Here is a 26,764-nt window from a genome sequence, read left to right on the forward strand (position 1 = left end):
GCTACTTAGAGTATGCTTCGTAAATGGCACCTCAAGTCAACCTGGCCAAGATGCGTACATAGTCAATGATTCATTCTATTGACGCAATACATGACAATAAAGACGCTCTATCCAGTAAGTACACACCAGGCTATCGAACAGGGAATTCTTCGTGTAGATAACAATGCAAAAAAGAGGGACGAAAAACAATGAGACGCACAACTAACTCCCTACATAATACATGATTCGTCCGTTGTCGTATATGCATTCCCATAGAAAGGAAAATTGTCGGAATAGTAAAGAAAGAGAATACAGAAAAAGAAAAACAACTTTTGAACTATACATATACACAAAGGGCGCGCTCTCTCTCTATGTCTGCATTTACGTCGTGATTAAGATAGTGTTTCCCATGGCAAAGAATGCAACGAATATGGACAGGAAAGAAAAATTGCTTGCTGAAGAACAGATCCTCCCCACTTCCTCTACTCTCACTTCTAAAGTTGTATGAGAAGCGTTTCAGTCCTGAGCATTCATAACGCAAGTCTCCTTGGCGTGCCATATTCGTCGTTTCTTGGCCACATCTGCCCCAAAAGTATCCGTGATGATTCCTTCGTCATCATGGAAAGCTGCCTGCGCCTGTGCGGGATTGGAAGACTCGTCCTCGGACTCCGTTACCGGCTTCAACAACCGTAGTTCCTCGACGGTTGCGCCGAATTCGTACTCTCCTCGGCAGAGAACGGTGACGCCAACGGTGGCCGTAGTGCTTTCGCCGCTATGCAGGATGGGGAGGACTTGTTGGAGCATCCCGGTCCATGCCAGGCGTCGCGACAGATCTAATGCGATATTGCTGGGTTGGTGGCGGAGGCTGGGCTGGAGGCGGAGTAGAGGGTGGACGGGCCGAGAGGAACGATTGAGGACGGTGACGGTGAGGTTGAGCATGTCGTCGGTTTGGACGTCGTATTTTGAGCGTCCTGTCTGTACCACGCTCTTTGTGTCACTGGGAAAAGCGGGCTCCAGAGAGTACGTCACGCCGACGTCTTCTAATCGGAAGAAGTCAACCATGCGCGCGTTCAAGCGAAGGTTGCGCAGGTCGACTATTCCTTCACGGACGCCTGCTTTCTCTTTCCAGAACCCGCAGACTCGCTGGAGAATCTCTTCCCGGTACCAGAATGCTTCGCGTGTCGCAGCCTCGGCTTCGAAGGTAAGCTTGTTGGCACTTACGACAAATTGCCGCTTGACACCGGTGTTAAGTATCGGGATAGATGCATGAGGATTGTCGAGATAGGCTCGAGGGAGGACAAGAACGAATCGTGACATCTGGCCTGGCTGGAGCTCCCCGTGAACAGTGTATTGGCCCTCCCCATTCTGGGGCGGTTCTGGAGGCCATTTCATGTCGGATTCCACTGCCTTTTCGCCCACATGTAAGGTGACCGACAAGGCGTTAGGCCAAGCATTGCGAAGATCCAGAAGAAGAATACAGTGATCAGGGCCGTATCCACCCCTGGCGAGGTGGGAAAGCACAGGTGAGAACGGTTCACCATTTGCGGATGGGGGTAGCATATTGGTGCTGATTTGGTCAGGTTCTGCTTCCGCCTCAGGGTTGTTCCACCATGCAAAGTCGCTGCTGAGTGGCAGAATGTCACAGCGAGCGACCTCTATGCTGGCATTGACCGTGGCAGTCAATGGGACGAACAACTGGCGGGTATAGAACACATCAGGCAAGCCTTCCTGCGAGGATCCAATACACGAGTAGTCGATCTGCACGGTGGTGTCCTGTAGACCTGGTTTTCCGACAACATCGATGGTGAACGTGGCACTTTGGCCTGCTGGAATAGAGTGGTCCTCGGGATTTAAACCTTCTCGGCGCCACCGCAACGCTGGTCTGGTTAAGTTTAGCTCCAGCTCGTAGATTTCGACGGGCAGTAAGTCTTTATTGCTCAGGGCCGACTGCACTTGTCTTGTTGTCGAATCCTGGAAGGTGAAAAGGATGAAATCAAGAGGACAAGGCGATGTGTTCCGGAGTGTAATGTTGAATGAGCTCAACTCACCCTCCAGCACCATCAGCGCGGATTGGGACAGGGACAGGGACTCAATCACCAATGATGGTTGTTGGCCAATGACCTTGACCTCGCACACTGATGTGTCTGGGCCTTTCTTGGGAAGTTGTTTGCCATTTCTTGAGGTTGTTGAGCTCCACGATAGTGGGCGCTCCACAGAAGGCCTCTTGGCCGCAAGCCCAGTGCGTTTGAATTTCCATTCGGCTTCCGGCTTCCAGGGATTTTGGAATATCGGGAACCTGCGCTCTCTGCAGTGTCGGACTTTCACTATGCAGCCGGTAACCTTGAGTGCACCCTCTCCAGTAGCTTTGCCAAAAACTGTGATGTCTTGCAAGCATAGCGGAGGAATTAGGATCCACTCTGCCACGGCTTCTAGAGGTACACCTTCGCTGTCGAGGGTGAGTTTTTCGATCTCCAAATCGAACTCGTAAGGGTTCTGAAGTGTGACTTGGAATGCTGCGTATTCACCGGCAACCATTAATGATTCAGCAGCCTTATTACTTGCTTTGGAGAAAGGATTGTACAGAAAAGGGTCTTTCGTGGGCTTTTCGCGATCAGCTGTAACGGCATCCAAGTCAGGCTTTGAGCGGCGAACGGGTCGTCTGGGATCCGGAAGAGGAAGCAATTGAACGCCACGGATGAGAAAATCATCCCAGTACTCTGCCTCAAGCCCAGAAGCGCCCAATTTGTTGGCTGCGCCGACAGTCCGCTTAATATTATTCAGAAGTCGGATCTGTTCGTCGCGAGGTAGGTACGGTGGCTGGTAGTTAGATCCAAGCATCAAGTCTCCTCTGATGGTCTGCAGGAGTTCTACTGTGAAACGAAGGACGCCGGTAAAATCTGGGAGCGCTTCGCAAGAACTAATGCACGCTTTGAGAACATCAATTTTCAGGTTGAGATCACCGTAGCCATCCAGAACGGCGTGCCGAAAAGCCCGTTCGACAATAGCAGTGATCGAATCATAGTCGGGCAAGGCATCTTGCCCACTCGCAGTGGAAGATCGTCTCTTCTCCCATTCGTAGAACGAAGATGGCTGGACACCATAGATGTCACCTATAGTGGCAAGAAGCGAGCGCATGCTCTCCTCCATGTTCCCCGGCCCCAAATCAAGGGCATTGATATCAAAAGCCGTGTCACTGAGAGATGCTAAGCCAGCAGCAGGATGAACGCCCACTTCTGCTGCGCCAATCTTCCGGGCTTGGACAAGCGTGGGGACCATGATGGACAAAAGTTCTCTTAGGATAAAGGCTTTCTTCCGCGGTAAATCAAGCACGTTCAGAACGGAGACTACGCCAACAATAATAGGTATGGCGTCCGTGGCAGGCAAGTCTGAGCTAGGAGAAAGAGGCAGGGCGCGGAAAAGAAAATTACCAATGTCGGATTTCCGAAGTATGTTGAGACCACGAGGCCGTTCTGGCCGGTGCAAAGGTGGAAGGGACTCGTTCATGACTATATGCTTCAGAGCAACGTCGTCCAAGGCACCGTCGCGAATACGAGCTGCCGCTAATAATCTTGCCAAACGGATTACTGTTTCGGAGTAAACAAGTTGAGGCAGAGGTTCATCCGTAATGTTGGCGGCACGGTTATAGAGATTCAGGATATTGTTCGCCAGGTCAGGCAATAGGTTGGAAAGGTTCTGAAGCGAAATAATACGGTTTCCAGGAGAAGACAGACTCGTGTCAAGGCTACTGCTGTATGATAGCTTCGAGGACTTGTCGGCGACAGGGTAGCATACAGGAGGGATCTGCCACCAGTTAGTCATATCACACCAACCTTGAGCATCAGGTGATGCGTACCTGAAAGTCCATTCCAGCCCAAGCGACCATCAATAGACAAAGAAGGATGGACTCGAGTGCTTTCGCATGCCACACGTAGTCACTGCTTGCTCTAGCACTAGACGCAGCTTCAACCAGCTCCTTCAGAGCATCTGGCCATCTTCCGGCGAGAAGGAACAGGTTCCCAACAACAACACCTGAGCGTCCCTTGATCCGGTTCTTGGTCCGATCAGTTGCGCTCATACCGCTCACAGACAGACGGTCCCGGCTATGCTCCTTGGACGATGGCAGCGAATGTATTTTGCCCAGTGAGTTGGATCGGTTGGCCAATTGTATCGATCGGGTAATCTCATCGAAAGTTGTAGGAGTCTCATGGTCACTAGGCGCAGGCGATCCTTGTTTGGAGCTCAAGGGAGATTCAGGTGCGCCATTGGGGTTGGATGGGAGATGTGTAGGCAGGGTCATCCGGTGAAAGAGCCTGTCTGTCGGCCGCGGGCGAATGTCAGGGCCGCGATGGGGCCCCCAGGATGACGCCTTCGGTGACTCGATGGAAGGTATGCTTTGAATAGTCTTCGCGAACTCGTCTAGCTCCGAAAGCAGGAGAGACGTAATATCACACAGGACTGTCTTCATTGTAGTGGCCTTCGACGCCTGAGGTCGTGGGATCCAGGAAACGTCCCCAGGGCCATTCGTGAGCTTATTCACCCCTTCATAGTCGAAGATAAGGAGCTGATGTACTAGTGCTCTCGGATTGCTCTCCTTGAGTGTTTCGAGTTCCTGTCGAAGTTGCTCCAGCTCGCCCGGAGTGGGCGGCTGATCTGCCGCAGATGCCGTCTCACTCTTCTTCACATTCTCGCCAAGTTCTGCACCGTCTGCGATTGCGATGATGACCAGGGGTTCTCGGTATATCTCGAAAGGGAAGAGGTCTAGGTGAGATGTTGGGGGCACGGAGTAGGACAAGTCGTAAAGTATCATGCCGGTAGGGAAGGCGAGCGGGGAGAACATGTCTATGTCGAGAATCAGTCAACCACTGTACTCAGTATTTCGATAACAAGTCTATCCTGCTGCAGAAATGGGATACTGAGTGCTAGCATACTTCGATTGGGTCGCGCATCAGGACTGATATCACTCAAGCGGACAACATTTTCGGCTTGAAGCCTTGCGGCGAAGCTCAAGAACCTCGAGCGCTTTATCTTGCCAATGGGTAGCAGCAACGCCCGTAAGCGCACGGGCGCAATAGGAGAGAGAGGGTCGACACCCATCGTATCATCTGCGACCGAATGGAGGGGGAGCAGTCGGCGAGTTGCTCAGAACTGCTTCCAAAAGGGCGGGCAAGCTTCCGGAAGTCATACGAAGGGCTAGCACAACCAACAGACGGAGTAGACGCGGGCGAATGAGCAATGCAACGATTCCGCTCGCGATCTCGTTCAAGTCCGCTAAACAGAGCCGTGACCTCTGGTCACCTGGACCACGCAGAAAGAAACAACTCCCACAAGAAGATATAGAAACAAAGAATGACAGAAAGTAGCAGCGCGGAGTGGATAGATCGCGGCATCGGGCGTGCCTGTCGACCGCCGTAACCCCAAAGTAAACCCAAGGAAACCCCCCGATGTCACGGGGGGGCCCTGATGACATAAGCGTTGCATATCTGATAAGCCCGATAACTTTAACTCCGCGCTGTCTCCGGCCAGTCACTTACCATCGCCTCTGCCACCGTTATTCTCATGCACTTTCTCTCGGCCTCTTCTCTCGAGTATTCGCGGTCTTTATCTCCCTAAGCCGGCCTACCTTTCCTGCGCTCTCTCATATTACTGCATGTTTGGTCTTTTGGTCTTTTGGTTTATGAGCGATAAAATCTATCTATAGACCACACTCTGTTGTCTAGGTTACAGTGTTATCGAACACCGCCGCCCGTTGACCGACCGCATCCTCGAAAGACCCATGTCTTAGATTTCACAACTGCTAGTTTGCTTGTCACGGAGTATTTGGGGAGCGAGGGTTTAATAGAATTTCCTCAACTATAACCATGGCACAGAAGATCGATTTTAACGCCCTCAGGGCGCGTACTATGGGATCAGGGAACGATGAGGAAGCGGTCACAGTTGACACACGGGGTCTGATTTCCAAAGTCCTTGCGCGCTACTCTGGGAAATGGTACGTCTGTATCCGGGGCATCTGATACTATAGCGGCGTTTACTAAAGCAGGATACATAGGACCGTTTTACGAGAGATGATACAGAATGCAGCTGATGCTAACGCCACGAAAGTAACGATCAAGTTCGAAACGCTACCGTCTACAACGGTCCCGCTGCCTCCAGCTGCCGACGAGAGCACTTTAATCAAGCACACTATATCTAATCATACTCTCAAGCGTCTTCTGATATCGAACAATGGCCTACCCTTTAGTGAGAAGGATTGGGCAAGGCTAAAGCGCATTGCTGATGGCAACCCGGATGAGACCAAAATCGGCGCATTTGGAGTCGGCTTCTACAGTGTATTCGATGACTGCGAAGAGCCCTTCGTGTCATCTGGGAAGGAGGCCATGGCCTTCTATTGGAAAGGGAACGCTCTCTTTACTCGTCGATTACAGCTGGATGAAGACGCCAATCCCGAGACTACATTCGTTCTAGATTACCGCAATGATACGTCACCGATCCCCTCATTGATGCAATTATGTCAGTTTCTGTCCAGCAGCCTTACGTTCGTAAGTCTGGAGGGTATAGAACTATGGTTGGACGACTGGAATCTCTTGCGGCTCACGAAGAAGACTGCCCCAAGCGTCAATCTAAGCATTCCGAGGGATATTGAAACTAAAACGCCGCAAGGCCTGATGAAAATTCAGAATGTCACTCGAGAGGTTGCTCAGGTTGATGCTTCGTGGATGCGTGTCATCGAGTGGAACCCTAATGCCAGCATCTTTCGGGAGGGACTCAGAGATACCACGGGTTCTTTGCGTACCTTCTTCTCCAAGCTCACAGGCCAGAGTGCCCCCGAAAAGCCAGCGAGACCCGAACTACAGGATAATTCCACTGATTCCGGAGAGATGACCAAGACCTTAACCGCCTCGGTCTTCCTGCATATTAACACCGCCAGCCTCCAAGCTTCCGTCAGTCAGTCTTTAAGTAGCGAACTTGAACGAGCTACGCGAAAACCTCCCCCTAAGCGATCCACCATCGCCATTCTGACCCCCTCATATGATACTACCTTAGCCTCTGGTGCTTCTGGCCTACAGTCAGAGGTCCTCTCCTCCATTCTACCTTCTAAGGGTGGCAGGGTCTTCATAGGTTTTCCAACCCATCAAACAACGGGTCTCAATGCCCATATCTCTGCTCCTTCCGTCATTCCTACAGTGGAGCGCGAAAGTATTGATCTCAATACTCGCTACATTAGCAAGTGGAATTTGGAGATGTTGAGGGCCGCCGGAATTGTTTGTCGGATCGCCTGGACAGCCGAAATGGCGTCCATCAAAGCTAGGATATCCTCTGGGAAGGAGTCCTCAAAATCCATGAAGGTACGGAAGGATGATATAGCAGGTGTTCTTCCGGAAGCCATCCACACTGCAAAGCAGTTCGTATTCCGTGAATCAACGCCATCATCACTTCTTGGGCAAACCATCGAAGACGCATTCTGGACGTGTAACAAGAGTGCATCCATTGAGGTTCTTTCAACATGCGGTGTTATCCAGAGCCATCAGGTACGCCTTGCCCCGAAGGATCTCAGCTTCATGGATTCGATACCAGTCCTGCCTGATGAGTTCTATTCGGGTGCGAGGGAGTTCGTCAAGAAATTGACGGATTTCGGTTTGGTTACCGATATTACGGTCTCCGACATCAAACAGGAACTTGAAACCACCACACTACGGTCCAGCCAGGCTGCTGAATTCCTTCCTTGGTTAGGTCAAAGGGCTGCCTCGGGCCAGCTTGATCTATACTCCATCCAAAGCTTGCTGAGTGTAGCAGTGGCAAATGAAGAGGACGAGAGCAGCCCCCAGAATAGATTGGTTGTTTTCGGAAGCATCGACAGTTATCTAAGCCCTCAGAAGATACCCGTCAATTTGCCTGTTCCCCCCACTGTGGCGCCTTTCAAATTTACTAAGTCTCTAGGGAAGCAGGAGTTGGAGGCTTTAGGCTGGACGGAGCTTCAGATAGTTCCGTGGGTGCGTTGGCTAGTCTGCAATTCTGCTAACCGAAATCTCCTGCCCTTGGATCAAGATATCACGAAGAGTCCCTCGTTCTCTGCTCAGGTCTTGCCGGTTCTTTCGAAGCAATGGGAATATCTAAGCCAGACAGCGAAACAATCAGTGATCACTCAGTTACAAGCACATACTGTGATACCGACTAAACTAGGGATGAAGATGCCTCCTGAGACCTATTTCTCTTCTGTCCGCTTGTTTGATGACCTTCCCGTCATACATGGCCTAAATGGAGTTAAAGAGAAATTCCTGGCAGCGCTTGGCGTTCGTAAGACTGTCGAACTCGGTGTCATCTTCGAGCGTCTTCTCGATACCACGGAAGCACCCGATGGTCCTAACAATAACCAGAGGAAATGGAGTCACGTCGACCTGATACGATATCTAGCTTCCGTGCGCGATGACATTCCTGCGAATGATATCAAACGACTCAAAAACACCAGCTTATGCACTGCCGAACAGAGTGACGGCAGTGGAAATGGTGATCTTAAAGCAGCGAATCGCAAGCGCTATAAGATATTTGAGTTGTTCGAACCGAAGGACTCGCTCAGGGCACTGGGTTTGCCTATCATTGAATGGCCAGGTCGGTATCAGCCCAGTAGCAACGAAGGAAGGTTTCTGTCAATGTTGGGACTCAGGAGTTTCCCGTCAGCGTCTGAGCTTATCCAAATCATGGCTAAGGCAGCCGCGGATGGTAATTGGGTTCTCCATACAAAAGCGATGTCATACTACATCGCCGAGTTTCATACATGTGGCTATGCGATGTTCGACTGCGGTACAGTGGCTGTTCCGTTCTTGCCCGTCGAAGGATCGCAGGGTTTGACTGTTCCGAGTAAGTGCTTCACTGATGATGGTGCCACCTTGTTTGGGTTCGCAATCCTTCGCACGGATCTGCATCCTCATGCTTCCAAATTTGGAGTTAAACAACATCCCGCACTGAGCGAATGCATCGATTGCCTCATGCGTCAGCCACCGTCCACGAAGCGTGACGCAAGGGTCGTATTCAAGTATCTAGCCGGGCGGGTGTCAGAACTGAGTGGGCGGGATATAGATCGTGTTGGCAGTGCGCAGGTAGTCCCCGTCTCGACTACGCAGGATGAGATGGAAAAGAAAGTTGTGCGTCGTGTAGCACCCAGACTTTGTTATCTTGGTGACGGTGAGGATTACAAAGACATTTTCGATTTCGTCGACTTTGGTCAAGAGGCGAACCTTTTTCTCATGGCCGTCGGATCCAAACGTGAGCCCACTAAGGTGGAGATTGCACGCATGCTTGTAAAAGAACCAGCAAGGATATCAGCCTCTTTCCAAAGTGCCGACAAATATCTCAAACTGCTGAGGACACTTGCCGAGCATGTCTCAACCTTGAAGAAGGACCGCGAACTGTTTCAGGAAATGAGAAGGTCGGCCTTCCTGCTCGCAAGCAGGGATATCACTTCCCTGGCACAGGAGCAAGCTGCCAAGGATGATCACCTGTCTGACGATGAGGAGGAAGATCAAAGCATTAAGGAATGGACTTTGACTGTTGCGAAGGACGCAGTCGTGGTGGATGATTTCCAGAGCTTCAATCTTTTCAAAGAGCATATACTCGCAGCGCCTCAGGAAGAAATGCTAGAAAACTTCTATCAGTCTCTGGGGGCTCAACCGCTGAGCGGCCTTGTCGAAGAGCGTGCTCACTGGGGCGCTGTAGCTGCCGACCAACGTCCAGCCGCCAAGTTGCAAAAGCTGATCAGTGAACGCTCGCGGCTGTTCTTACATGACCAGTCTCCTGATCTGGTCCGGCATGATGTGCGGTGGCTAGAGAAGCATTTGCAAGTGCAGGTGGTGCATTCCATCTCCCTAACTCGCTCTCTCAAGGGTCGTCGGATATCCCACACGCAAAAACGAAGCGCAATCATCACTCAACAGGGAAGAGACTGGCTCTTGTGGATCTGCCCGGGCAAGTATGATCTTTACGAGATTAGCCAGGCTCTGGTCCACCTAATCCTTGTTCGGCCGAAGCTCCATTCAACCCTTACCTTGGAGATGTTGCTAAAGACTGATCTGCTGGAACTCAAGGCTCGCGGGTACAACGTGGAGCGTATCCTCAAACAAAAGGCACACGAAGCCAGGATGGCAGAGGACAGGCGGCAGAAGCAGTTGGAAGAAGAGCGTCAACGTCTGCAAGAGAGAGAAGCTGCGTGGGCCAAGGAACAAGCTCAGATACAAGCACAACCTCATCAAGTTCAAGACGAGCGGGAGCAGTTAATGCCGGGAGACTTCCCTGACTCGCCGTCGGGCAAGAACAGCACCCGTGACATCCAGCCGGACACACCTGACCAAACCCAAGATCGCCGACCACGCGGGTTCTTCGCCAACCTCTCCAAGCGATTTGGGCTCGAGGGCAATCGATCGCCCTTCAATGCTGTCAACGGAGAGTCATCTCAGCCCTCCCGTTCTGAATCCTCAGAGACTGCTACCCCTCCCCCGCCTTACACTGCTGAAGATCCTCAGAAGACTCGCTCGGAAGCTCCTGTCACTGTCAATTCACCCCATCGACTTCAGTCGGAGCTGCTCTCCGCCATCCAGGCGTGTCGGCCCCATGGATCTTCTGATGTTTATAGCCGGCCTGAGACGAACCAGATCACCGAGAAGAAGTCCTACTGTGACGAAAAGCCCAGTCATGATCTAGAGTTTGTCGCGACACTTGCCTGTGGGATTCACGTATTGTTTGTGAAGAACCTCCCGGATCGCAGTCAATTTTTAGCCAAGAATAGCGTCGGCATTAATGTCTTTGCTTCGATGTTAATGGATTGTGCTGGGGTATTCTCGCTCCGGTCAGACATCCTCAGTATCTTCTATGATCCTGGGGGCAAAACGATCGCCTTTAACCGGGCGGGCAGTGTATTCTGCAATTACTTCTACTTCCAACAGCTTCACGAGAAGCAACTGCTTGCAAACCCGACTGCCGACCGAGCGGATGCACTTGTATACTGGTGGGTGATCCTATGCCACGAACTGGCCCATAACCTGGTGGGAGACCATAGCTCTGCCCACAGTTACTATACGTAAGTTTGCTCCCGCAATAGCCTCGTTTCTTTTAGTTGCTCTTGATAACATGGCTTACAATGTTTCTAGCGAAAGCTTTGTTGCGCAATATTTCCCCAAGATAACAGCCAAGCTCGCGAGCGCAGGTAGAGCTGCTCCAGAACCGAGTGGGTAGTCCAGCAACGTGTTCGGATTTGGATAGGATTTATTGTAAATCAATCTAATTACAGACGGCCAGGCGCCGACATGTACATATTACGAGACAGCGAGTCGCTCTAATCTTTCATCAAATTTCTCTCAGTGTGTACTCTGTAGTGTCCCAACCGTTCCATTCGGGCTATAGCCAGTGATGCAAACCGGACAAACACCGGCATTACCTCCGCGGAGAGATGCGCGGGCCTTCGATCTTCTGGATCTCTCCAGAGCTCCCAATTCAGCTGCGTCGTCTCTACTGTAGCAATCTCTGACGATTTTCAGAGCGAGAAACATTTTTCGGACGGCAATCTCATGGCGGGCACACCCGATGCCTCCATGGAGGAAATCCTCTGGCGGTCCCCGCCCCACGTCCAGATGATGGGAGGATACCTCCACTCCAACAACAGTACGAGATTCAGCTCCCATTAACGACAAAAGTCGCCTACTAATACTCTTAATTGCGTGCGCAGTTCTTTTCTACTTTGCAGAGTCGCCATTCTTTGACCCAACATCCAACAACGCCTCACTTGCCATCCAAGCAAACTACAATGAAGCTTTCCGGCACTTTGTCGAGACGCGCGAGGCCTTCGAGAACCGGTTAAAGACTATGCAGGGCTTGGAATTCGTGGTTTCATATGATCCTATCCAGGCAGCAGCACAACCTGATGGTCGATTTGCGCACGAGCCGTCAAACATTTGGGTGATTCGCAAGCAGAACCGGCGCAAGAGGACCGGCCTGGAAGATGAGGTGGTAGTTTTGTCAACGTACTTTATCGTCGGAGACTGCATCTACATGGCCCCCTCGGTTGCGAGTGTTGTGGGGAACCGCATCGTACGTCAATTCTTTCCTGTGACTTTGCTTCCTAGACATTCTTTAGTGCTAATGCTAACTCCGACTTCTTGCGCAGCTGTCCGCAGTTACGTCTCTCACCAGCTTGCTAAAGACAGCATCTACACTACCTACCTTCACCCCGTCCCACGGCCATACCTATATGCCGCCTGCGCTCAAACAAGCCGACGCAAGTCAACCTGGCACGCAGTCGCAGCAGAGCAAGGAGAACACCCCATTACCGGACGCCGATGCAGCTGGCAAGGCCTCGCTCGTTGGCTCTTCACAGGTGGTCGGCACTGGTTCCAACCTGCAAGACACACGGACACTCGCGGAGTCATTCAACCTGCTCCGAAGGTATGGGGAGGAGTTTATGGACGAGCATCCGTTGGTGGGAGAGCCGGGATCGTTCATTCTATCCCGCGTCAATGACACCGACCGAACCTCAGCAGCGAAACCACCAGCCCCTGCCGCGAAGGTTGGAACGCCGCAGGTCCGGGTTGATACGCCAGGGAAGGTATCAGAGAAGGGGGCGACGCCATCAGGATCCGAAGAGAATAAGATGCGGAAGAAGAAAACTAAGGTTGGCAGTTGAAGTGGAAGGACACAATAATGATACCCTAATGATCATGAGAGCAGGATTCTCTCATCCCGGTTCCATTCTAGACATGGATAGCTAGATCTCTTAACCAATCTACAAGTGCAGCTGGCTATTGCCATCAGCTTCTTCTTTTTCCAGCTTATCTCTATAGACTTTTTTCTGTACCCAAGCAAGGACAGCAAAGCAACCCCGCACGGCCACCCAATCCAATCCCAGTGACAGTCAAGTATCTCTGACTCATATATCACATCCTCATTGCAGACTTTCATTTACTCGCATGCTATTTAAATCCAGCTAAGATTTCCATCCCCATCATGACTACTACCGCCACTTTATTCCCCAATGTTTTGTGCAGTCTGTCCGCATTCGGATCCAGAACCGCAGCTTCAAGAAATCGGTTACATCACTGCACCGACATCTTAAACCGTTGAGCTCAGGGCAAAACCCCCATTGAACTTCTCCTCTTCATTCTGAAAAAGCGACAAGAGCGAGTTTGTGTCTTCTTCATCAGTAGCAAGTAGTTTCAACAAGTTTCAACCACATCATGAGCTCCGTGAACGGGACTAAGCCTGCAGTGGTCTGCGTATTGTAAGTCACCAACAGATCATATCATTTTATATACTAGTAGTATCATCTCACCCCCCTCACCCCGCATTTATACTTATACTTAAAAATCCACACCATCACCACCACGCACCAACATAATGATCTATCAAACTAACCAATCCATTACAGCTGTGGCTCCGTCTCCGGCACCAACCCACGCCACATGGAAGCCGCGCGCCAACTCGCGCACGAATTCCACAAGAACAATATCCACCTCGTGTATGGTGGCGGCACAGCAGGTCTAATGGGCACGATAGCCCGCGAGCTGGTCAAACTCTCCGGCCCGCAAGCCGTGCACGGCGTGATCCCGCGCGCATTAGTAAAGGTAGAACCGGGGTACGACAATGCAACGGAGCATCCCCCAGACACAGGCCCAAATGCAGGAGTCCAGCAAGCACGGTCCGGCAAGGACGCGGAAAGAATCATCCCAGCCGCTAGTACTACTACCACTACCAATGGCACTACTGCGAAGACAAAGGAGTCTATGTTCAAGGAATCCGAGTACGGGACGACCACGATCGTGGCGGATATGCATGCGCGAAAGCGGCTTATGGCGACGAAGGTGCAGGAGGGGGGGCCTGGGAGTGGGTTTGTGGCGTTGGCGGGGGGGTTCGGGACGATTGAGGAGGTGATGGAGATGACGACGTGGAATCAGTTGGGGATTCATGGGGCTGGGGTGGTGGTGGTTAATGTGGATGGGTATTGGGATGGGGTGTTGGCGTGGGTGAGGAAGGCCGTGCAGGAGGGGTATATTGGGGAGGAGAATGGGGGGATTCTCGTCGAGGTGAATGATGTTAAGGATGTTTGGCCAAGGTTGAAGGGGTATAGGGTTAGTAATGGGAGGATGAGGTTGAATTGGGGGGAGGAATAGGTGATGTCTAAGTAGTAGTTAGTAGCAAGATTAGTTGTAGATGTTGGTCGAGCCGAGTTAGGTTATATATATAGATGGTATCAGGTGTGGGAAACGTGATATTATTCCGGGATCGTGACTATCAAATCAATGATGTATCTGCTGCATCTTGCTGCTCCTATGAATCAACCTCCATTGTCTCCTCTTCTTTCGTCTCGCCCGCATCCGCCTGCTCCAGTGCTTCCAGCAGGGGCACCAGCTGCTGCCCCTCGTACAGCTTGAAGCTCTCGATCTTCCCCGAGGCACCATCGCCCGCAAGCCCCACCACACCCACGGATGTGTTGTCCACCGTCAGCTCCTTGTCCTGAGACAGGGACTCCTTGAGTGCCCGCAGGCCGTGCGTGATGAGCTCATCGCGCGACGTGGACTCCAGCTTGTCCAGGTTCCGCTCCAGGTAGGTCCGAGCCATTTGGGAGCGGGCTCCGATGGCGCATGCCACCATCTCATGGGTCATACCGGAGGGTTGGAATTCGAAGAGGTGCGGGCCGGAGTCGTCGACACCGGCGACAAGCAGACCGACACCGTAGGGGCGCTTGCCGTAATGTTGAGTGTTCGTTTGGGCGCGGTCGCCGATCTGACTGACAATGCGGTCGACGGGGAGCGGGCGGCCGTAGGTCATGCGGGAGCTGAGAGACTGCTGCTTCATGAAGTTGGAGAGCACCCGAGCGTCCGATGCCAGACCGGCGATGGCGATGCCCATGTGGGAGTCAACTTCGATGATCTTCTTCTGGTACGAGGAAAGCTCTTCGGCATTACGCTGGAGATTTTCCTGTCAGCTGGATGTGCCCCGAGAGGAAAGAGCCAGGGAATAAGTGGGATGTCGAACCTTGAGGCCGACCAGCACGGCATGTGTCTTGTTGACGAGTCCCACCACGACGGAACCTTGCTTCACGGCTTCTTGTGCATATTCGACTTGGAAGATCCGGCCTTGCGGAGAGCTTTAAAGAGCTTCGTTAGTAATCTGAAAATACTAGGGAAGGCAAAGCTTTGTTCTGGTGGATGAGGGAGCTTGGGGAGGTCCATACAAGGTGACCGCATCGTTGTCGTAGTTGTTTCTGAACATGGCGGAAGCTTGGGTAGAGAGACTCGGAAGGTGGGTGAATAGGGGTCTCTGTCAGTTCAATGGAAGAGACCAGAAAGTATATTGAGTCTCAACGGGGGAAATAGAGGAATCAAGACGATGAAGTAGGGAGCAGGAGTGGATGGGAGAGAGATATGGAGCTGGAGGGCAGGCAGAGAAGCACTGACGCGGTAGTACTGAGAGTAACTCATGCTTAAGGCTAAGCTCTCACTGCTTGGCTGGCCCGCTGCCTCAGGCCGCCCGCCCCATCATCCACTTCCGCTGCACGTCACTGCCTTCCATCCATTCATTCCATTCCAATCTCCTGCTTCATCCAGGCTCTGGCCGTCCTTGGTTTGCGGTGCTCCTCTCGTCGCCATTCCGTCTTAATACCCATGCTATTTTGACTCTACTATCTTTCCCACAAGCTTTACCAGTCAAGCTTCGTTGGTGCGAAGCTCCTCTCACTTCTGCCTGTTGTCCTGGACCTGAACAGTCCTACTCCGCAATCATGACCGCCGGACTCAAGACGATCATCGCCCTCTCCTTTGTATGTCTTCTTGGGAGCTAGAATGAAGCTTCTTTACTTCTGCTGCTTTGGACTCTTGCTAATTGTTATCTCGGCATAGGTTCTCGCCATTGGCTTCCTGCTGGTTATTTTGTCATCGGCGCTCTGGCACAACTTCCTCCCACTGGTCGTCGTTGCGACTTACGTGGTTGCTCCCCTGCCCAACTGGATCTGCTCGCGATGCGCAAACCCCGATGACTTTATGGACAGCTCTGGAAATGCTGCTGCTGATTTTGGTCGTTTCCTGACGGGCTTCCTGGTGCTGATGGGTATTGGTGAGTGGGTTTCTCGGATAGGCGGGCTAGGTCGGCGATCGCATTCATCCCTACCATTGAAAGCGACTGCAGACTGTGCTGCGACCGGAGATATATACCATTGTTTCTTCCTGACTCTCTCGATCCACGGCTGACCATAATCGCTTCATTAGCCCTCCCCGCCGTTCTTGCGCACAGCGGCGCTATCGAGATCCCCGCCATGATCATGTCCATCATTGGCGGTCTGTTGATCTACGGAACCATCATCAGTTTCTCCATGTTCTTCAGGGAACAGGAAGACTTTTAAATTGCCATGCCCACCGATATCTGCAAGACCAGATTTCGCATTGGATACCCGCTCGCAGATTGTTGATCGACCTTTTGAAGCAAGCCGCCTTCCATGTTCTTGACCAATGCACCTTTATGAGACATCGTTTTGATTTGACGTATGCTAGGCGTACTGATGTGCTTTTTGATGCCCCGGGAGTCGATGTTGATTTTACTCTCGTTGTTCAATGATACGATTGATGTACTATAGCCAGTACGAGGTTATATAGAAACTCTGCCAGTGCAGTGTGATACATTCCTTTATCCAGATCCATAAACCCATACCTCCATCTCCTTCACTTTATCATTGGAGATGCCGATGTCTTCCGCTCTGTAATTGTGCCTAGATGCCGGTCACGTGGGGGCGCGCCGCCTTGGGCGCGTCGTGTAAAATTACCCGCGCCGACTGGTGAGTGAACATCCAACAATGATCTGATAACATCATCACAAGCACGAGTAATATGTGAACGAGTGATCCCTCGTCCTTCTAACATGAATGTATGGTCCGGCACAATATCGCTGGATGGAGGCACACAACTCCAAGGTGAGCCCCGCCAACCACCTGGCTACATTCGCCCTATTCATCACCAAAGCTAGGCCTACAATTAATTGACCGGTCGTCAAACTGGCAATCCGACATTGGCAGAGACTCCGCGCTCAGTCTTCGCTGTTTCGTTAACCCGTCCCTCATACCACTCTATGCGCGATGTGGTCCCAACCTCGAACTCCACACGAATAGCCCGCAGACCTCGCAATGGCTGAAGGACAAGCTGACGGGCACTATCTGGTTGGAAGATGATGATTTGGATCGGATCCAGACCCTACAATGCCCAATTGGGCTGCTCGTGGGGATTGATAATGATGGGCGAACAAAGCCCTCTGAAACCAACACGACCGATCTCTTGATACATGGGATGTTGTCCATGACGACTTCCTATGAACGACCGCCCACCCCGCCTGTCTCTTCACCGGAGCTAGACCACCAACCGTCCCATGTTGTTAGACAAGAACTGAGAATATACGCCACTCCGATCTCTGCACATCTCATTGCCAAATCTCAGTCTCTCCCATCTCCACAAGATACCGATGGCCACGGCCAATCCCCTCAGTTCCTTCCGGACATTCGCTCGCCCAGCCCCAAGCGCAGACGTGTAGCGACGCTCTTTGAATCAGTGGCGCAGCATCATAAAAGGGTACGACAGAAGGGAGGTGAGGCTGTATCGCAATTAATGGCGCGATCACTTTCTCAGTCGTCCCAGCAACTGCAAGGTCTTCGGGTTAAACGAGAGTCAGAGGAGCCTTCTCTTCCCCAGTTGGACCGTATCGCCTCACAACGGTCCCGGTCTGTATCTATCGGGGCGAATCTCAGCTCCAAACTTCTGGAAGCTCGGTCGGAGCAGTCACGGCCTAGCAGCAGACGAGGCTACGTGCGCGAACTGAAATCACGGCGAGGCACGCCAAACCCGTTTGTGGAGTCATCATTACGAAAGGAAAGAGAACTGTCCCCGGAATTGCCATCTGAAGGGAAATTTGAGTCTCCAGCTACGCCCAAGGATGCAGAAACCATTATTGCCGAGAACAAAAACACGATAACACGGACAATTCTGACCTGCATGCGGCTTTATGGCTTCAACCGTGCTACAACGCGCTCTGCGAGCTCGAGTAGGCCGCAAACCGGGACCGGTAGCCACGATATGGCCCCTGCAAATGGGGAGGATATTTCCAATACCGATGAAGATGAATTCAAGGCTATGTACCATGCGACCTATCGCGCATCAACCTTTGCACTGCGGAAGTACCTGAAAGAGCCGTCTGCAGGCGAAGACGGCTCGCCGAATAAGCCACCACTGTTGGAGAAGGGGAAGGCAATGACGTACATCGATGAGGTTTTGAAACTGTTTTGTGAAGAGAATTGAGTCTGTCTGGCACAGATAACGAGTGATGAGTTACGAAGTATATAGCATAGCGATATTATTTGAGGCCAGGAAGCTATCAATGTTTACCCTTGTTTACCCAAGGTGTATACCGCCTCGTCGCAGCATGGTATACATGCCACAATCAATGGAATAATCATACCATACTACATTATCTGATTTTCTTTTAAACATGTAGAATATACAACCTTAAAAAACACTGCATGACAGATTCCTCTTCTCACATTAGGTCTAGATAGTGTTAGATAGCATAGATCGGGCAGGTGATTTTCCGGCCCCGGCACTGCATCATCGCCGGCTTCCCCGAACAGCTCCAACCAACCCGCCAATCCAGCCATACAGTGATACCATCTTCAGTGCTGGCACACACTCCATCTCCCGGAATCACATCTCACACATACTCATAATATACCCGCATCACAATGGACGTCTCCAACAACCGTCTTTTCCGCTGGTCTAAGCCAGAATGGCTTAACAACTCCGCCGTGCGCAACGCAGGCGTCTACACCTCCGGCGCACTGGTAAGCAAGCTCCCATCGTCACCACCACAACCAAACAACACAACCCACTCACATGGCAGTAGTTCTCCCTGGGTTTCTTCTTCCTCATCGACGCCGCCGCTTTCTCCCACAGCGCCCGCAACGGCTCCTTCGTGCACGTCAAGTTCGTCGACTGGATTCCCGGTATCTGCTCCGCGCTCGGAATGCTCGTTATCAATTCGATTGAGAAGTCGCGTCTTCATGCCGATAGCTTCAGTTATAGTGGAAGTGGGGTTGCGTGGAAGGCGAGGTTTGTGCTGTTCTTGGGATTTGCGTTGCTCGCGGGTGGATTGGCTGGGAGTGTGGTTAGTATTTTACCTGCAAACCTACCCTATTTTGTTACCCTATTATCTGTTGTTTGGGGTATTGAAGTTGCTGGAGTGAAGTGGAGTGGAATGGCTAACTGATGGGAATATAGACGGTCATGGTACTCAAGTACCTGATCCAGGGATATCCCCTTCCGACACTTTACTTCGGTATTGCGAACGTTATTGCGAATGGACTGGTTATGCTGAGGTGTGTATTTCGTCATATGTCTTTGTTGGAAAAAAAAAGGCAGTGCAGGAACGGATTTGCTAATGAACTCTGCGATTGCAGCACCATCGTCCTATGGATCTCCCAGAATATAGAAGACGATTACACCTACAACCTTGCTCTGTGATGGATGGATATACCATATGAGATGAAATGGGCTATGGTTATCAGGTGTTCAGTCGTGATACCTGTTCTCCTGTCGACTGATTGATTGATTAGCTGGTATGAGACGAAAGCGATACTACTACTCCGCGACGTATTATTGTATTATGAATGTGCGCTTCTTTTGTGGTCGGTCTTTACTATCTCTTCTTGTTCCTTGATGGAATCATGGAGTTCAGTTACTCTTTATGATGGTTGTCGTGTTGTTGTATAAAGCAATGTCCGCATTATGTGGTCTGCATTTTGTGCTTGTTTGGTTACTAGGTAGTTGTTCCTTCTCTTTTAGCATGCTTGTTACAAATCATGATTATGGATATCTTTCTGAGAGTTGGAGTTCTCTTGTACTTCACTGAAGGTAGAATGACGTTCCTTTGCGGGATAGGCATCCATATAATCACTTCCGGTGTTGGTTATAATGTACTACGGCAGGAGCCCAGCAAATAAGTACACGCGTTGCCAAGATTAAATCATCTATGGCTGGTAATCCCAGGCAACAAAATAAACTAGTATCTTATGAAGATGATTGACAGGCATCCAATGTTTATGGTTGTTGAAAGTGGAGTGATATCATGTTCAATGTTTATATATTTCTTGGCATAGGGCGCATGGCATCTCAAAGTAGCGCAGGGTATCTAATTCCAGGCAGCCATGTGGACTGCCAAGGACGGTAAATCGCATCTAGCTATGCACCATGTTCCATCTGATCGGTTTCGGATCAAGTGGGGTGGAAAATTCTCCCATAGCTTCTGAACCGTGAGCCTCAACATGGTGGTGGGTGCCTATCACGGCATGCCACCATTGAGCCAGAAATCGTCGCTCAGCTTTGTCCAAGTCGACTGCCTAGCCCAGCCACATCATACCGGGGAAGATCATCCCTACGTATACGCGCAATGCGCGTATGCCTCGAGGGCTCTGCTCTTGACATCGGCCACGTGCTAGCCAGATGACGACGAAGTAGGCTCGCTAGGCTACAGCATCCTATCAACAGTACATGTCACATATGTCGATTTGACTTTTCTTCAAGCAGAAGCCTCGACCTTGTGAGCGCGCAGCTTGTCCATAAGCGCATCGACGGCATCCATGTCTCCGGCGTCGATCTTGTCACGAGAGTAACCCTCGGGGAGACTCTTAGTCACCTCGTCCATGGAGGGCTGGTAGTTGCGTACTGCAGAAGAGATAGCATAGATGGCCTTCTTGCGAACAACGGGAGTGGTGTCCGTGGTGGCAATGGTGACGAGCTTCGGAAGGGCATTCAAGACAATAAGCTATTGTGGGGTATAAGTTAGTTTTATTTGGACGCCGAATGTAAAGGCGACAATGAGACATTAATAACATACCTTGTCCTGCGCCTTTTCGTTGTTTTGCACAGCCGTGCCAATGCACCACGCCGCCATGCGACGCATGTCCGGTTCGTTGTGGTCAAGCAGTTCGACCAGAGGGGTCCACAGACCCAGAGGCTCCAGGTTGTTTGCGTTATCGATCGACTCAATGAGCTGTTCGAAGTTGTCAAACGCGATCAGCTTGTTCTCCAGGTCGACTTCATCGGAGCAAAGGGCTTCCATGGCGGCTTTCATCAGGTCGGCTTCGGAGGGACCACCGAATAGCGTCGAGAGCATCTGCGGCGTGAGGCCGCGGGAGGGATCGGCGGGGGCATTGTTGCCGGAGTCGTTCTTATCACTGGAGGCTTGCTCCTCGGTAGCGGCCTTGATACTCCATTTAAGGAGACTGTTCATGTTGGGGTCCATGGTGTTGATGTGGGGGATGGTTCGGTGGTGGAGAGTAAAATTTGTGTTGGAGGTGGTGAGGTGTCTAGATGACGGCTGGAGGTTGTTGGAAAAAGAGAATAGGCAAAAATATATACTATGTATATTGTATCAATCACTGTGAAATGATCTCTATAGCAGGGATATGGTGGTGGATGTGACTGTGCAAAAAGATGCGCCGGTGTTCTATGAAGGCAAAGAAAAAGCGTGATGTTCTGGACGGATCGAGAGGGTTCATGCGGCTCCGACGGCCTTCCACCTCCTTCCACCGCAACGCTGACACTCAAGTCTGCGAGAGAAGGGAACAACAATTGCAGTCCTCTTTACTTTTACTTGACAGGGCCTGATGCTGTATCTGCTCGGATCCTCATACTGATAGTACCTTCTCTGTATAGCTTGCTATCTTGGTCAAATCAAAACCAGCCAGCGGCGCTGCATTGTACCCCGCCATGCTCGGATAACCCCGCGATGCGGTCATACATGCCCGATATGCAGTGACTTCTGGCTGCTGTTCACCGACCGAGACATTTCTGCGCGTGGCACGAGGATACCGTTGGATGACCATGCATTCTTCACTGGTCTGCAACGCCAATGAAGATCGGCTTACGAAGAATCAACGCGGCCCTTATGCGATTGACATTCCATGGGGCGGGCATCAGTTCTGGCTAGGCTTTCTTCTTCGAAGCCCCCAATTTCGGGGGCCCGGTGGGAAAACGGCGGTAAAGAAATCTGACAGCGCATAGGAATTGACCGGAATCGAAGGGCATCAGTCGATCATTTCTACCTGACGTGGAATTAGGGATACTACAGATATGACGGAGTACGGAGAGAGCAGCGGACACGGAGACGATCAGGCAATTGCATTATTAACTAAAGAGGATACAAAATTCAGGGATAGGAAAGAACGGCCACGCTAGAGGCTAAGGAGACACGAACGAGGGGCAAAAGAGTACGAACCCCTTAAAAAGCCGGACAGACCAAGTGGTTCAGATTTAGTGAACGGGGGGGAAGGATCCAGAAGCCTGAAGTTAGGACCGGTCGGGCTATGGTCATCGCCCATTCTCAGCTCTTGGTTGTTCCCTGGCCCGTCGGCTCCAAGGCGGGCAGTGCTATTATTATCCAGTCGTGGGTAAGCTAACGCTGTAGGCTATCATCATCACTATCATAATCATCATCATCGGGCCATGATTATTATTGTTCCAATCTTGTTCAGTGGTACACACTCGGGCTGAGCCATTGACGGCGGCAACCCTGGGTCGGGTTCAGCCCCACGAGGGTGCGCAAGTGTTTTTGCCATCGTGATTATTTTCCCTCCTTCTGGTTGTCCTCCTGCCTGCTCTTTCTCAGCCCTTCGGAAGGGCCACCTCAACGGAATGTCCGGGTGAGAGGAACAGTAAGGGAAGACAAGTTAATCATTGTAGGAAGGCCACAATCATTCTGCCTGGAGGCAACCATGGTGGGGGATGGTTTTGACATTCAGGTTGGGTGTATATAAACAAGGGTGGAAGAGTACATCCACGGAAATGCATACTTCCATAACCACCATTATCTATCTCTTTCCTCGTTCTCTAAAATTGTCTTGATATACATACATCGGATCTCTCTATCTCTCTCCAGCCAGATAATACTTCTCAGCGTTAGCAACAAGTACACGTTCTGGTCCCCCTTTAGCGCCCTGGGTGTATTAAATTACCCGCTTACCTGACGAGCGGTACTCGGCGTGAAAGTGTGGCGGTGACAGCACTGGGACTAAACGGCACTAGTGCTCCCGGCGGTGCAATCAACGTTGCCGAAACACCCGGACTAGACTCGGAAAAGCCTAGAGTGGGACCCACTTCACCCCGCCTGATCCAGTCCAACCTCTCCCTTTTTCGCAGTCATTCCCCCTCCCCCTTAAGTTGGTGTGTATCTGGCGTAAAAAAGGGACCTTCCAGACTGGTTGGAAGAACGTTGACTGGTGTGTATTGCCTCTCCCCTTTCAAGTTTTCTGCTCTTGTCTCCTTCCATCCGTGACTCCGTATTCGTAGAAGTGGTGCCTACTGGAGACTTCATTAATTAAAACTGGGCTTTTCTTTCGCCCCTAATTGACCGATCATATATAGTTACTATCTTAGATACTTGGAGCAGCGAAGTTAGTATGCGCTGACTGACTATCGCTTTCACCCCCCCCCCCTCCCCCTACTGAGTACGTACCAACCAGTCAATCTGACCAGAACCAAACCAGACCAGACAAAACCAAACCAAACCAAACCAGACCAGACCAAACCCAACCTGAACCAAACCCAACCAGGCCAACCCGCACCCACTCTTGCTTTCCACTACCGCCGACTCCCTACTAACCCGACGGCCTCCATCACTTTCCACTCCTCCCCCCGTTTCCTCCCTCTCCAACCTACTTACCTCAACTCATCCCATCTCTCTCTTGAACTTACTACTTCCCTCTTCTCTTTCCCGTCACTCCTCCCTTCCATCTCCATCTCCATCCCACTCTTCTCTTTCTTCTCTTCGTCTCTTTTTTTATTCCCCGTAGTCCGATTCTTAATCCCACACAGTCACCATGGAAGGTAAGGGCTTCCTGCCACCTTGCGTCTTGCTCGCTTCCCAAGCTTGCTCGCTCCCCCTCCCCCCTCCGTTACCCCCCTCAACGCCCACCTTTACAACTTGGCTAACATCTAATTTTTCCACCATCTAGAGGAAGTTGCTGCTCTCGTCATTGACAATGGGTATGTTACTCTGGGTTTTCGATGATTCTGGCGATGGATTCGTCCTGCTTGTTGTGGTTTCTCGCCAAGTCCAGGGGAGATGGTGCAAAACATATGTCCCCTTTTGGGGCTTGGTCGCGAAGATGAACTTGACTGGGATTCTCGCTGGCAGTACTTGCCCACTCCCCCCGGCGCTTATGGCAAGAATCTGGGACAGTTCGATTGACTAGCCATCGAGGCTGTGGTTTGCTCGATTATACTGACTTCTGTGTTCCCAGTTCGGGTATGTGCAAGGCCGGTTTCGCCGGTGACGATGCTCCCCGTGCCGTCTTCCGTAAGTCAACCCCCTCCTTGTCCACTATGTTGGACGTCCTACCTACTGGCTTGATGGATTCTTCCCGCTCGTTCATGGCAATTGCCACCCATTGCGTCTTCGCGCCGGGCTGCTAGCTCATGTGGGGGCGGTGAATTACCCGCCATGTCAGCACCAGTTCGAATAGTGAACTAACTTGCGGTACAGCCTCCATTGTCGGTCGTCCCCGTCACCATGGGTAAAGCTCCCCCTTTTTCTCCCCTAATTGGCCTGCTAGGCTGGGTGATCAGTTTTGTCTAATGCCGCCCACAGTATCATGATTGGTATGGGTCAGAAGGACTCCTACGTCGGTGATGAGGCACAGTCCAAGCGTGGTATCCTTACCCTCAGATACCCCATTGAGCACGGTGTCGTCACGAACTGGGATGACATGGAGAAGATCTGGCACCACACCTTCTACAATGAACTCCGTGTCGCTCCCGAGGAGCACCCCGTTCTCTTGACCGAAGCCCCCATCAACCCCAAGTCCAACCGTGAGAAGATGACCCAGATCGTCTTCGAGACTTTCAACGCCCCCGCCTTCTACGTCTCCATCCAGGCCGTTCTGTCCCTGTACGCCTCCGGTCGTACCACCGGTATCGTTCTGGACTCTGGTGACGGTGTTACTCACGTCGTCCCCATCTACGAGGGTTTCGCCCTTCCCCACGCCATCTCCCGTGTCGACATGGCTGGTCGTGACCTGACGGATTACCTCATGAAGATCCTTGCCGAGCGTGGTTACACTTTCTCCACTACCGCTGAGCGTGAAATTGTCCGTGACATCAAGGAGAAGCTCTGCTACGTCGCTCTCGACTTCGAGCAGGAGATCCAGACCGCTTCCCAGAGCTCCAGCCTCGAGAAGTCCTACGAGCTTCCCGACGGTCAGGTCATCACCATCGGCAACGAGCGTTTCCGTGCTCCTGAGGCTCTCTTCGCTCCTAGCGTCCTGGGTCTGGAGAGCGGTGGTATCCACGAGACCACCTTCAACTCCATCATGAAGTGTGATGTGGATGTCCGTAAGGATCTGTACGGCAACATTGTTATGGTATGTTTTCAGCCTCCTTGATGCGTATGAAGTTGTCCTGATCACTAACTTCTCCCCTTAGTCTGGTGGTACTACCATGTACCCCGGTATCTCCGACCGTATGCAGAAGGAGATCACTGCCCTTGCTCCTTCTTCCATGAAGGTCAAGATCATTGCTCCTCCCGAGCGCAAGTACTCCGTCTGGATCGGTGGTTCCATCCTGGCCTCCCTCTCCACCTTCCAGCAGATGTGGATCTCCAAGCAGGAGTACGACGAGAGCGGTCCTTCGATCGTCCACCGCAAGTGCTTCTAAGGTATGTGCTGATCTTCCAGGGATCATGTCAGATCTTGCTAACAGAGTTTCTATCTAGCTCTTGCGCGTGATCCGTTTCGTACTCTCGTATTCCCCCATGTATTAAAAAGCCCGGAGACACTGGTGACTTGCGGGCCTCTCTGACTCGCACTAGGAGGAAGATCGCCTGAAAAAGGAACTTTTATTTTAGCTGTGGAATAGAGAAGGTTTATTTTTTTTGCAAACGCGTGTCACGACGGCAGCAGGCCACTTTTGTGGCGGCAACGAGTAAGAAAACCGGAGGGGCACGAGAAGCGGTGTAGGCGAGGCAATGTATATGGGAAGCTCTTCTTTTCCTTCAACTGTTCGACCTCGTGTTTGGCTCCTGTTCTCTCCTGTTGGGCCCGTTTCTTTGCCATTCTCGCCTTCGGGCTGGTTATAGCTTAAAAATGCTGCTGCGAATGTCGATCTTCTGTGGATGAGCCGGTCTGCTTTTTATCTTTTGTTTTCCCTTTCGTGATTCCTGCCTGCCCATTGAGCTCGTATGACTATCTATGACCTGGTGTCTTTTCACGGCCTCAACTTGGACTCTCCGTAGGACTTCTCCCAGTAGTGCCTACTGTATACAACCCCACAGGTAATGGGATGGCCTAGATCTCATCCAGCCATCCCCCGGACGCAATGTCAATCTATCACAGGGTAAGAGAGGCCAGCCACCCAGACCTGAAGAGACCGTCGACCATGATGTCATGCCAGGCCTTCTAGACCGCGGGGAATGAAACTGGAGGTGTCCGATCTGGCGACCGTTTCAGCCCAGCCCAACTAACTAGTACTGTAGTAGTAGTAGCTACTAAGCCAGATGGGTAGTTCGGTCCATAGGCTTAGTGAGAGGCTGTTCGGAGTTTTGATACAGCTCCTGCGGGCAAGGTATCGCCTGCACACTACACGTGCGTATTCAATCCTTGTATCATAGTGTATTAGTCCTTACTACTAGTAGCTATTTTTATCTGTTGGTTTCTAGTATAATACTCTGTAGGGAGTGCGTATGTTTGCTTCAATCTGTAGTAGTTGGGAGTGCAGTTGTTGGA

General features: G+C 51.4%; 9 protein-coding genes across 9 annotated transcripts; 6 read left to right on the forward strand and 3 right to left on the reverse strand.

Annotated features, from left to right (window-relative positions):
* Positions 1–95: 95 nt before the first annotated feature.
* BO83DRAFT_355798 (TRAPPII-specific subunit TRS120) lies at positions 96–5,073 on the reverse strand (the record flags this gene model as incomplete). The annotated part of the gene is made up of 3 exons (XM_025529163.1): positions 96–3,780; positions 3,833–4,818; positions 4,908–5,073. 3 exons carry the CDS (start codon positions 5,071–5,073, stop codon positions 496–498), a joined length of 4,437 nt encoding a protein of 1,478 aa, XP_025390408.1. The 3' UTR covers positions 96–495.
* Positions 5,074–5,531: 458 nt separating this feature from the next.
* BO83DRAFT_332841 (histidine kinase-like ATPase domain-containing protein) lies at positions 5,532–12,725 on the forward strand. Its single transcript, XM_025528312.1, has 6 exons — positions 5,532–5,965; positions 6,026–11,044; positions 11,115–11,170; positions 11,482–11,625; positions 11,690–12,051; positions 12,128–12,725. Exons 1-6 carry the CDS (start codon positions 5,838–5,840, stop codon positions 12,641–12,643), a joined length of 6,225 nt encoding a protein of 2,074 aa, XP_025390409.1. The 5' UTR covers positions 5,532–5,837; the 3' UTR covers positions 12,644–12,725.
* A 201-nt stretch (positions 12,726–12,926) lies between these two features.
* On the forward strand, positions 12,927–14,126 carry BO83DRAFT_355807 (LOG family protein; the record flags this gene model as incomplete). Its single annotated transcript, XM_025529164.1, has 2 exons — positions 12,927–13,237; positions 13,385–14,126. Exons 1-2 carry the CDS (start codon positions 13,194–13,196, stop codon positions 14,124–14,126), a joined length of 786 nt encoding a protein of 261 aa, XP_025390410.1. The 5' UTR covers positions 12,927–13,193.
* An 80-nt stretch (positions 14,127–14,206) lies between these two features.
* Positions 14,207–15,315, reverse strand: pre5 (proteasome core particle subunit alpha 6). Its single transcript, XM_025530652.1, has 3 exons — positions 15,191–15,315; positions 14,992–15,103; positions 14,207–14,922 (listed from the first exon to the last, which is right to left on the reverse strand). Exons 1-3 carry the CDS (start codon positions 15,226–15,228, stop codon positions 14,284–14,286), a joined length of 789 nt encoding a protein of 262 aa, XP_025390411.1. The 5' UTR covers positions 15,229–15,315; the 3' UTR covers positions 14,207–14,283.
* A 198-nt stretch (positions 15,316–15,513) lies between these two features.
* BO83DRAFT_376192 (Vps55 family protein) lies at positions 15,514–16,359 on the forward strand. The gene is made up of 3 exons (XM_025530653.1): positions 15,514–15,775; positions 15,855–16,068; positions 16,221–16,359. The coding sequence occupies exons 1-3, from the start codon at positions 15,737–15,739 to the stop codon at positions 16,352–16,354; spliced, it is 387 nt and encodes a 128-aa protein (XP_025390412.1). The 5' UTR covers positions 15,514–15,736; the 3' UTR covers positions 16,355–16,359.
* Positions 16,360–16,813: 454 nt separating this feature from the next.
* Positions 16,814–18,430, forward strand: BO83DRAFT_332855 (uncharacterized protein). Its single transcript, XM_025528313.1, has 2 exons — positions 16,814–16,918; positions 16,972–18,430. The coding sequence occupies exons 1-2, from the start codon at positions 16,867–16,869 to the stop codon at positions 18,288–18,290; spliced, it is 1,371 nt and encodes a 456-aa protein (XP_025390413.1). The 5' UTR covers positions 16,814–16,866; the 3' UTR covers positions 18,291–18,430.
* A 206-nt stretch (positions 18,431–18,636) lies between these two features.
* BO83DRAFT_376195 (UPF0220 family protein) lies at positions 18,637–19,874 on the forward strand. Its single transcript, XM_025530654.1, has 4 exons — positions 18,637–18,829; positions 18,892–19,152; positions 19,266–19,363; positions 19,445–19,874. The coding sequence occupies exons 1-4, from the start codon at positions 18,731–18,733 to the stop codon at positions 19,506–19,508; spliced, it is 522 nt and encodes a 173-aa protein (XP_025390414.1). The 5' UTR covers positions 18,637–18,730; the 3' UTR covers positions 19,509–19,874.
* Positions 19,875–20,562: 688 nt separating this feature from the next.
* On the reverse strand, positions 20,563–21,288 carry fes1 (Hsp70 nucleotide exchange factor FES1; the record flags this gene model as incomplete). Its single annotated transcript, XM_025532662.1, has 2 exons — positions 20,563–20,808; positions 20,881–21,288. 2 exons carry the CDS (start codon positions 21,286–21,288, stop codon positions 20,563–20,565), a joined length of 654 nt encoding a protein of 217 aa, XP_025390415.1.
* Positions 21,289–24,108: 2,820 nt separating this feature from the next.
* Positions 24,109–25,697, forward strand: act1 (actin ACT1; the record flags this gene model as incomplete). Its single annotated transcript, XM_025535165.1, has 5 exons — positions 24,109–24,224; positions 24,287–24,342; positions 24,529–24,559; positions 24,634–25,405; positions 25,467–25,697. 5 exons carry the CDS (start codon positions 24,109–24,111, stop codon positions 25,695–25,697), a joined length of 1,206 nt encoding a protein of 401 aa, XP_025390416.1.
* Between the last annotated feature and the right edge of the window lie 1,067 nt (positions 25,698–26,764).

This window comes from Aspergillus eucalypticola (genome assembly GCF_003184535.1).
Source record: "Aspergillus eucalypticola CBS 122712 chromosome Unknown BO83scaffold_6, whole genome shotgun sequence".
In the NCBI taxonomy this organism is placed as follows: domain Eukaryota; kingdom Fungi; phylum Ascomycota; class Eurotiomycetes; order Eurotiales; family Aspergillaceae; genus Aspergillus; species Aspergillus eucalypticola.